This window comes from Triticum dicoccoides, chromosome 3B (assembly GCF_002162155.2).
Source record: "Triticum dicoccoides isolate Atlit2015 ecotype Zavitan chromosome 3B, WEW_v2.0, whole genome shotgun sequence".
NCBI classification, from domain to species: domain Eukaryota; kingdom Viridiplantae; phylum Streptophyta; class Magnoliopsida; order Poales; family Poaceae; genus Triticum; species Triticum dicoccoides.
The window spans coordinates 764,527,895-764,538,741 of record NC_041385.1 but is presented as its reverse complement, the minus strand read 5'-3'; the positions used below and the strand labels follow the sequence as shown (position 1 = coordinate 764,538,741).

At 43.1% G+C, this 10,847-nt stretch overlaps 1 protein-coding gene across 1 annotated transcript; it reads right to left on the bottom strand.

Annotated features, from left to right (window-relative positions):
- Positions 1–1,777: 1,777 nt before the first annotated feature.
- On the bottom strand, positions 1,778–10,547 carry LOC119278363 (homeobox protein LUMINIDEPENDENS-like). The gene is made up of 13 exons (XM_037559718.1): positions 10,341–10,547; positions 9,408–9,435; positions 8,981–9,111; positions 8,108–8,664; positions 7,933–8,026; positions 7,763–7,856; positions 7,377–7,479; positions 7,255–7,306; positions 7,138–7,178; positions 6,938–7,017; positions 5,896–6,342; positions 3,514–4,112; positions 1,778–3,422 (listed from the first exon to the last, which is right to left on the bottom strand). The coding sequence occupies exons 1-13, from the start codon at positions 10,518–10,520 to the stop codon at positions 2,034–2,036; spliced, it is 3,795 nt and encodes a 1,264-aa protein (XP_037415615.1). The 5' UTR covers positions 10,521–10,547; the 3' UTR covers positions 1,778–2,033.
- Positions 10,548–10,847: the final 300 nt, after the last annotated feature.

Sequence of the window (10,847 nt, the reverse complement as noted above, 5' to 3'; positions counted from 1 at the left end):
CATACATACCGTCAGTTCATCATAATCTAGTGGATAAGATTATTCGGTGCAGCACCCCAACAATTCTGCACGTGTGGGCTGGAACCCACGGAGGTGCGTGTCTCCCTCGTAATCCTCCTCCTTCCCTCGTGAAAACTTTCATCCACGGTTTTCCTGCCTAGCCTCCGTTCTGGTGATGCCTTTAGCATAGTCGGAGGGCGTGTGAAGGTGTGTTTCTGGCGGATCTCATGGGATCCGGTCGGAATTTGTCTTCTGTGGAGCCGTCTTGATCCGGTCTTCGTTTGTCTATCTATGTGTGTCTACATGTTGGATCCTTCCGATTTACAATCTCTTCATCGGCGGCGATTGCTGTCCTAGTGTGGTGGTCCTATGGGCCTTAGCACGACGACTTCCCGACTGTCTAATACAACAATGGTTGCCCGACTCCGATGAGGGAGGAGCGATGATGGCGGCGTGCCTTCGGCTCGCTCCATGGCTTGTAGTCGTCGCTAGGTGGTCTATGGACCTAGATGTAATTTTTAATTCTGGTGTTTTTTGTACTACTTTGACAATTGAAGAATAGATCGAAAGTTTTCTCGAAAAAATGTTAGTTTATTGTTTAATGTATGAGTTAAATTAAGGACAAACATGGATCTTTGCATAACCACACTATAGTATATTCCCTCTGTAAAGAAATATAAGAGCATTTATAGAGAGAACGGGCGTTTGGCTCTCGGCCTTCATGGATGCCTTTTAAAAAAAAATCAAAATTCAAACTTTTCGGTTTCAAAAAATCTGAAAAAAATTGTGTAAGTAAATAAGGATGTTATGTGTATGTGTTTAAAATTTTAGGATGAAATACGTTGAAATACAATCTGTACAAAAAAAGACAAATTCATAGCCTGGGAGGATGAATAGTATCATATGTTAAAAAGCCCAAGGTTTGTCTTTTTTTCACAGCTCTCATTTCAATGCATTTTGCCCTGAAAATTTACACAAATGTTCCTCCATGTATATCTGCATTTATTTATTCAGATTTTTTTGAAATGTAGAAAATATGAAATTTGAGGAATTTTGATTTATTTTTTCAAAACCGAGCTCCATGGAGCTCGGCCTCCAAAGTACCAGGGTACCAGATTATATACCAGGATTTGTCGAGCCATATAAACATTTGATTTTTTTTTCTTTTTCACTAACTCTCTTATATTTCTTTACAGACAGAGTACCAGATTATATACTACCTAAATCAAACATGTCTTTTCTTATTATTCATTTGCACTACCTTCAATAGGAACATTTGTATCCACTCTAACCACTCGGGAAAGAATCTTATGTTTCTACTGTTCATGTAGTATAAAGACGTCATTGAACACTAATCCTATATACTTTTTATCAGAATTGTTAAGAATTTGACGTTCGCTGGTTAAGCACGGAAAATCAAATGTTTATGTGGCACGACAAATCCTGGTAAAGAACTGGACACGACAGATCCGCCATCTGTTGTTTGCTAAAGGAAATTGATATCTTCGTGCCAACATAATTTGCCACAAAATATGCTCGGTTTGCCATACTTAAAATCTGACGTTCGCAGGTTATCCAAATATCCTTTTTCTGTTCCTATGTTTCAGGAATTTGGAAATAAAACACAGCAGTGAAAAGATCTGAAAACGGCAAGCATCTAATTGACTGACGATGCGAATAAAGAACAAGGTGCTTTTACTGGATGCCACGCGCGCGCCCCCTCTTTTCTTTCCCCTCCCTTTGCAGCACACACGAAATGCGCAAGACGCCGAAGACGGAGACAGATCGCCCAACACGGCGAAAAGAAAATTTTGGCTATCATTGGATGCATGCATACCTATCCTCTCTAAAGTTTCATGTTTCCTTTTGTTCTCCATCATCCACCTGCAGCTACCACTACTACTACTGACATTACAAGATGTATAGTTTTCTCTCAACGTCCTCGGCGCCAATCACGGAGGACCACCACAATTAACGAATGGAACATCACACAATGAGGGAGGGAGCCCCAAAAGAATTAGCTAATGTACAACTCACTCCCATCGTCTTCTCCGGCGCTGGTCATACGGACTCCGGCCGTCGCTTGGAGTGTTGTAATAGTCTTGCTGCTTCCCGGCGCCGCTCCATTGCCTTGATGTGTCAGGGTTTTGGGCCCCCTGGCTGGCCGTGCTCCACGGCCTCGACGGCTCAGCGGGGGTGTAGCCCTGCTGGCCTGAAGGCTCGGATGGGGTGTAGCCCTGCTGCGCCGAGCTCCACTGCCTTGAAGGCTCTGCTGGAGTGTAGCCCTGCTGCCCGGAGCTCCGGTGGTTTGAAGGCCCAGCTGGGGTGTAGCCCTGCTGACCGGAGCTCCACTGGTGGTTTGAAGACTCAGCTGGAGTGTAGCCCTGCTGCCCGGAGCTCCACTGCCTTGAAGGTTCAGCTGGAGTGTAGCTCTGCTGCCCCGAGCTCCACTGCCTTGAAGGTTCGGCTGGGGTGTAACCCTGCTGCCCGGAGCTCCGGTCCCTTGATGATTCAGCCGAAGTGTATCTCTGCTGCAAGGAACTCCAGTCCCTTGATGGTTCAGCTGGGGTGTAACTCTGCTGCCCGGAACTCCAGTCAGTTGATGCCACAGGAGGATTGTAGCTCTGCTGCCCATAATTAACCAGCTTAGACACCTCCGGAATGTACCCTTGCGTGCCACCGTACACTCTAGCGGAACCTGGCTCAGGGGATAGCGAGTGTCGCTGGCGAACGTTACGCCCTGACATCTGGTACTCTGACGTTTGGATGTAACCATTTCTGTTCAGTCCCTGGGATGAGGCTGAGGTAGAAGAACCATAGGCATCGTATGTGCTCTGCAAGCTTTGGTTGCTGTAAGCACTCTGGTTAAGATGGGGTGCAGACGCATCATTAAATGAATTAGTAACACGGTCCGCCCACTGATCAGGTGTTGTACTTCGTCCAGTGCTTGCAACATTAGCAGCACCAGACTGCCAGGGGAATGTCGCATAAGCTGCGGCATTCGGCTCGGGTGTCAAGGAACGTGCTAGACCGGAGTTTGACATGTTCTGAAATTCATGGGCTGGTTTATTTACCGCTGGCTGCTGATGGATGGCCACTGCAGTAGGATCAGACGCCAAGCCATATGGCTGGGTATGTTGGTGTACCGAAGTTCTATCAAACATGTTATTCATGGGCGCAGCATACTGAGTCAGTGAATTTACTGAGACCGCGGACTGAGGTGGTAAAGACGGGGCATTACTTTGGATGTGTGCCGGCAAGGCAGAAACTGAAGTATAGGGTTGTGAAGGCAACGGACTAACAACATTTGAGAAGCTTTTGTGCACTTCGCTTGCAAAAGGTGTGTTTCCATTATTTGGTAGATGCGCCTGCTGCGAGTTTGAAGGCCTCGCATGCGTCGGAAAATCAGATCTCCAGCCCACCTGCCAAAGATAACATACATATATACATGAACAAGATAGTGACAGCCTTGACACTGGAAAAAGAAAAGAAAAAGAGAGCCAACGGACTAACACTTGCTGGAAGATCTTTTGGAGGAGTCGGTGATGGAAGTGAAGTAGGGATAGTTTCAGGGACGGGTTCAGGCTTGTTTGGAACCCCAGCACCGTTGGGCAGACTATTGACCAGCTCCGAAAGTCCAAGGCCAGTCTGCTTCAGCATGTCCAGGAGCGCGACGGTCTGCTCGGTTGGCAGGTTCCCCACCTCGTTAGATGATAGAGCAAATACAAGCTGTGGATTCTTGAGCAGCACTGCAAGCAGCTCAAGATCTGGCTCAGAAGCTGCACCATTTGCACCAGAAGCGACTGTCAGAGATGATGACGAGGTTGATCCAACTTGCTGGATCTCACCAGGAACAACCATGTTTGGAGGGGCAGCTCCGACGCCATCCACCTCCATAGTGTCAGCATCTGGTGGCTGCTCAATTGGGATTTCTGGGGTCAGGCTGTCGTCAAAGTCCATTTCCAAATCCCATGGGTCCTTGGGATTCGATGGGATGTCCTTTGGACTTGCATAAAAGGTTTCCTTCTCGCGTCGATTTCTCTGTGCCTGAACATCAAGCTCCTTGCTGTTTTCCCCAGCACTAACACTCCACGAGGGGTCTATCCACACCTCTGCAATAGGAGATAATAAACTTCAAACAATGAACAGATAAACCAATCGAGCATAGGTCATGTTCCAGGTAACAGCCTAATAAAATATTAGACTTGGAAAGTGAAGAAAGGAAGAACATTTTAATCTCTGCAACAGGCAAAACGCAATGTATCAACTGGTAGATTCCTTGTATTTAATCTCAACTGACTAAAATATCTGGATCACATCATTCAACCCGTTGCTTCTTCATGTTAAGGTTTGGCTAACAAGATCCTCAGTTTAGTTATTTTATTTATCAAATTCGCAGCTATTTTAAACCTAATTTCGCAGCTTTTCTATTTTGTTAACAGTTGCTGAAACAGCAATCGCCGACAGCATAACCGTATCTCTGGGAAATATCTTCCTAGTGAGCCGAGTTGTTTATATGAGAAGTAATAATGAACAAAATCGCTAGGTAGTCCATTTACGTCAATGTTAAGTGTCAGGTAATATGTATTGCTGCAAATAAGTATCAAAATTCAAAGGGCCAAGAAGTGGCTGCTTCTGATACAGAAACAGGTAAGCCTACCACAGTCAGTCATCACACAACAACAGCTGCAGGTCAAATAAGACCAAATTATAAGAACACTTGCATTACAACTCCCCATATGCACTGCAAATTAAGGAAAAGGCAACATGATCTATAGTTAAATAAACAACATTGTATTTCTTGATGGTCCATGTAACTTCAGCATGGGGTAGTATTTGATATAAGCAAAGGATCCCAGAGCTTTTCATCTGCTCTGCAAACTCCCAGAACAGAAATTGAACAGTTTACAACTGCCAGAAAATAGCGAATTATGAAGTTAAACACACCTCCTGAATGTCTACTGCTTTTAGCAAGTAATTTTACATTAATACACAAAGTGGCTATTAGTGGATTATGCTGGATATTTTTTATGAACTGGATGCATAATATATGTGTAGAAGGTCACATGCACTGGGCACCGCCATGGCATGTGCCAGGCCAAACCACAACTATTCAATGTCCTTTGAGAGCAGTACTTGTTTGTCATCTTGTGTACGAATTTTGAATGAGCAAAAATTTGGACGCAACATATGTGATACAGATTTTCAGGTCACATGCTATGCCAGGCACATGATCGACTTTCGTCATTATTTGTGTTCTTCCAGATCGATATGCTCAGGAACTGTATAAACACATTGGTCCAAGTATAAACCGTTGTGGATTTACTCAGCATACTTCCTACAAGTACACCAAGTAACTAGTGATGCAGCCTGAAAGCATGGTACTACACGCATGTTCATATGATACATGGGAAACCATAAATGTTAATTTCCTGTGCCATTGCAGAAAATTGTACACCAACATTGACCCTGTGTCTTGGATAACCTTCATTCGATTACCGTCTTAGGTTCAAATGTACATCTTAGATGAGTTATTCATAGCGTTGAAAATGCACATATAACTGGTGCGCATGAGATCAAACAAAAGGTATGTGTGACACAAAAGGTATGTTGAGGTGCAGTTTTCTCCGTTTCAAGTTTCAACTGAAGGTGATTCATCTCCATATAATGATTTTGGAGATCAAACCTGATATAAGCTATAGTTTACGCCATTCACAAAAGCTTGGGGTGTTGTTACAATAAAAGGCAATGCACTCCCAAGTTCTTAAGCCACCGAACACTCCATTAACCATACGACTTCACTGGTTCTTGTTGTCCAAAGAAGTTTATTGAACTTGGATAGACCCAACACTCTAAGAAATTGGGCAAGTGAGGGAGCACAAAGCAAAGGTATACCTGGTGGTATCTGCCAATGAACCCTCTTGGAATCCAATTTCTCTATGGGGGTCTCTCTGGGAGCTATGTTTAGCTTCGGAGTGGCCAGGATTTCTGGATTATCAGACAAAGGTACAGCATTTTGTATAGAAGTTGATGGGCTTGGGTCAACAGGTTGCTTAGCAGTTGATGTGAGGGGACTTCTGGGCATACGAGGCTCATTTGAGTTGACCAAGCCAGAGGGTTTTTTATTTTCTGTCGTCTCAGGTTTATCAGACACTTTACTTGTGTCAACCTTGCCATACTTCTCCTGCATAAACATGGCACGCATCTTTGCTTTTTGAATATCATCTGCAGATAATGGTCTGCTATTATTTGTACATGTGCTCCTTGCAGAATGAGCGTTCTTTCCGGCAGCTTTCCGATTTGGATGTTCTACAAGTTGAACTTTTCTTCTTTCTTTGGACTCTGTAGATTAGCTAAGGAAATTCACACACACAGTTTGAGATATGATAAATGTCAATATAACTTTAGTAACAAAGTAAAAAAATCAATTTGAAGATGACCTCAATCATAACGAGTAATAACCAATATGAAGTCTACATGCACAATTATAAACTTATTATTTTTATTCATGAACCATCCAATTTACACAGTTAAAGCAACAATAGACAGCAACACTGCCTTTTGAGGACCTATATGTCCAGAAGCTGTAACTAAAGAGAAAACTGAAAAGGAAGCTATTAGTAGTACCAATTTAACAAGACACGTTATAAAAAAAAACAGACACAACACACACCAACAAGGGACAAAATAAAAATCGAGAAGCTCCTAAAGGGTCCTTATGTAAGAAGTGCAAGATACTGATGAAACTACCAAAGCCACCAGATCTAGTACAGATTAGTTAATTAGACACTACTATTTGCTAAGGATGAACTATAATATGAATGTGATCGGAAAAAAAATCCTATAATAGCATATTATACACAGGAACAGACAACAATATGTTCAGAAAGAGAAGTAAAACTTGTAATGGTGGACTTAAAACATAATAAAAGGATACTTGTCTGCACAGGACTCTTTTTATACGACTCATCAGCAGAAGCAGTGAGCAGCAGTGGAGTTTTCTTGGGCTCAGGCTTTCTGCACAATGCCACACAAACCAAGTCAAACAAAATTTTACCAACCAAAATAGAGGTAATGGAAATCACATGCACTACTACAGTTTAAACTTATTCAAAGAAGTGAGAAGTTAAAATGCACCTGCTCTCACTTGCACCTTCAGTCAAGGCAAGGATCTCCTCCTGATAGACCACAGCGATTAAATTGCAGAACATGTGAATCTACCATAAATATACATATCATTGATTAGATACTTACAGTAATATCAACTTCAGATCTCCAGGACTCATCATGGAGAATTTCACTTATCCTGTAATAGAAAATAAATTACCACAATGGAAACCTAGAGAAAAGGTAATAGCAAACAATGTAGAACTCACCTTTGTTTACAGATTAAATCCTTTTGAGGTTTCTTCGATGCCTGACTCCGTACGAGCACTTTGCTCAATCTGGAGAGCAGGTTTCTGGCCCTACCAGATATGTCTGATCTTCAAAAATCAGATATGCATTAGTAAGCAGCACGAGAAATTAAGAAAATCAATAAATGCATAAGTTCATACAACTGTGCAATAAGAAATGCAAAAAATGCTAGAACTAATTCTGATGGAAAAATGCATCTCAACAACACTGTACTGGACAAGCAAAAATAGAAATTAACAACATAATTAGGCCTTTGAAAGTTGAAACGTTCTCAAACTAGAAATCGTCTTTCACATGTCAAAGATCATGCAATACAAATGTAAGTCTTGTGGCAGTTTCTACACACCTTGTGTCCTATAAAACCGCAATCTGTTGATAGTTTGCAATACAACTGACATGTGGGCTGGCAAAGCTTTATGTAGTGGAAGGTGAAGAAGCACCTACAGCAATGAGATGGTAGTTAAAAATGCATGCTATACACATATACATACATGCTCAGATGGCACAAATAAGAACCTTGAAAATGATGAGAATAACAGTTGTTTGCTCTTCAGTAGCTGCTTGGCTCAGCCATGTTGACACAATAGTCAAACCGCCCATTGTTAAGAACCTGCAAAGTTAATAGAAACATGAAGCTAGGAATGATATAATCATTTCAAGCTCTGTACATACTATAAGGCCTATATCTCACCAACTAAGAATCGTAGCATTATTTATTTGAAGAATCCATTCCATCAACTTGACCTGTCCAGAAAACGTTTCCTCCTTTCGCATTAGGGCAAAGATACTATCCAAAAACTTTTTATCTTCTGACTCAACACCAGGAGCAACTTCCTCTTGTTTGGTTTCCTTTTGAACAGAATCTGGATTAATCTTAGCATCAGTTGGTTGGATCATTCCCGTAGGGGTGACAGGGATTGGGGTTGCAGTGCACTGCTGGACCTCTGGTTGTTGTAGAGAGCTCTGAGGGGCCTCCGCTAGTTGTGAAGAGCTTTGAAACATCTCCAATGGTTCTAAAGTACTCAAAGGTTCGACAACTTGAGCATGTGTCTCAATGTCAAGAGGTGTCTGCTCAGTGTTCAAGGAGCATATATTGGTAGCCGTCTTGGATGCCTCCAATTTGAGTGCCGTCTTGGATGCCTCCAATTTGAGTGCCGTCTTGGATGCCTCCAATTTGAGTGCTTTCTCTCGTGACAAACGGACAGCTTTTCTTACTCGTGTACGCCGACTTGCAAAAAACTCCCTTACCTAATAACCATTGAGGTAGAGCTTGTCAATAACAACTCACGGGAAAGGGAATCAAATGATATCATAAGCTCATGTTTGACACAGGAACCAAACACATTGCAACCAATCAAGCTAAAATAAAAAGGGGGGAAATATAGAGATACTGTTGAAACTTGAACCCAGTTCAATGGCTACTGTTCACTTGTATATGGTGAAAAGATGAAGGTGTAATTCCATTCCAAACCAACCATAAGAAAAGTGTATAAAGAGCACATAAACAGGCATAAGACATAAAGGTACAAACAGAATAACAGCACATGCGAGAAAAAGAGCAGACCTGTGTAACAGTAAGCCCACAAAGTGCGCTAATTTCACGAGTTTCTCTCTTGCCAAGAGTATCTTTCACAGCAAAAAGTGACTGCATGGAATTAACTGCTTTCGGATTCAACAGATCCCTTGGTTTTTTACCTACAAAATTTGAAACGCTATAAAAGAAATGCTTTCAATAGCAGGCAATAACTACAATATTGTGCAATAATATTTAAAAAATCTTTGTTGCCTGAGCACTAGTCATCTAATTTTGCCAGCGGTGACATGAGTGACGAGTGAAGGATTCAACCTTAATTCCTTAAATCCAATAAAAATTTCAGTGTCTGTCAATATTATAGTTCATGATGCTTGTGTCAGTTTATTGTGTTTTTACTGATGTATCAAAAGAAGTATTATGCCAAGCTGAATCCAATTGATGCAGAGAAACAACTCACCTATCTTGATAGACAATGCACCAGCAGCCTGTAAGAAACAATCAAATTTAAGATTAGTCAATAGATTAACCATTTCCTAGAAGGGTAAAAGAGGGTCGCTGTAGCATACATCGAGGGTCTAAAGCAAGGTAACGACACAGCAAGATGGCAAACATGCAAAACTGGCAATATTACAAAAGTATATCCAAATACATTCAAACAACTTATAAAGTTCGTTTCTTGAAAACCATGATTTACAAGAGAGAAGTAATTTTACAATTTCCTTTGCCAGATGATAAAGTGAAGAAAATTGTTTGCCTGTCTAAGCCCATCATGAACATCAGAGTAGCAACGAAATCAGTATTCAGTACCCCCATTGTCCTTCAACATGTGTAGCTTCCAATTTCTCGGTGTCTCAAAGTTACAGATTTGGCGTTTACACCAGAGTACTACTACATGTTATATTGTTATGAGAATCAGAAAGTACATAATATTATGGATGCATTAGGATTTCAATATTCAATATCCTGATGTCCTTGGATACGCGTAGCTTCTGGTTTCCCCATTGTCTCAAAGTCACAACTTTGGCAATTGCTTTTATACAAGTACTACGTCATCAGGATCAATAAATACATTATATTCTGGATGTATTAGGGCCTAGATATTAGAAATAAACACATGTGGTGTAGTAAAGCACCGCGCAGACGCACAAATTCAGTGACAATCTGGGCAGAACTATGGAATTTACATCACACAGCACGACAGCAATAACCAACTACAGCTACCGGAGAAAACTTAATGAGGTAAGCCCGAGAAACTGGAACTATCCAACCTAAGCTTTGATAGGCACCAAATCAGGCACGAAACTGGCCGCGCCAGAGAAGAAAAACAAGCGCGTAGATCGAGAAAGATGCGGGGGGGAGCGGAGGAGAGTGGGGAAGAGGAGCTGCTGACCATCTCCTGGGCGAGCGGGTTGACGCCGGTGAGGCGGCACTGGGCGACGACGAGGCGCTGGAGCCGGTCCGCCTGCGCGTGCAGCAGCTGCTGCTGCGCCGCCACCATCGCGGGGATCGAGCCCGCGCCGCCCCACTCGACGAGGGCGCCGGCCGCGGGCTTGAAGGGGGCGAGCTCCATGGCGCCCGCGGGCGGCTGCGCATCAGGCTGCCGCCGCCCCCCGCTCTCCGTCGGCGCGGCGCGGCGCCGGGGCTGCTAGGGTTTGGCGGCGGGGCGCGCGGCTCACAAGGGGGAGGTGATGCGAGCGGACGGAGACGGGGACGGGACGGGGACGCGACAGGGGCTGATGGACAGATGAGGTGCGGGAGTTTTTTTTTTTCCTCTCCCTCTCTCTCTCTCCCCTTCTCGTTAGCCTGGTACTGGACTGCACGGTGGGCCCCAGTGTCAGTACCAATATTTTTCTGTGATGGACAGGGATGAAAAACAGTCTCCGTGATATACCTTTTC

Bases quoted from the DNA above. Each gene is read 5' to 3' on its own strand.
- LOC119278363 (XM_037559718.1), bottom strand. From the start codon at position 10,520: ATGGAGCTCGCCCCCTTCAAGCCCGCGGCCGGCGCCCTCGTCGAGTGG. The intron at 7,857-7,932 runs GTTCTTATTTGT...TCATTGCTGTAG, and splicing joins TTATTCTCATCATTTTCAAG to GTGCTTCTTCACCTTCCACT. The intron at 7,307-7,376 runs GTGAGTTCTACA...TTTCTATTACAG, and splicing joins GATTTAATCTGTAAACAAAG to GATAAGTGAAATTCTCCATG.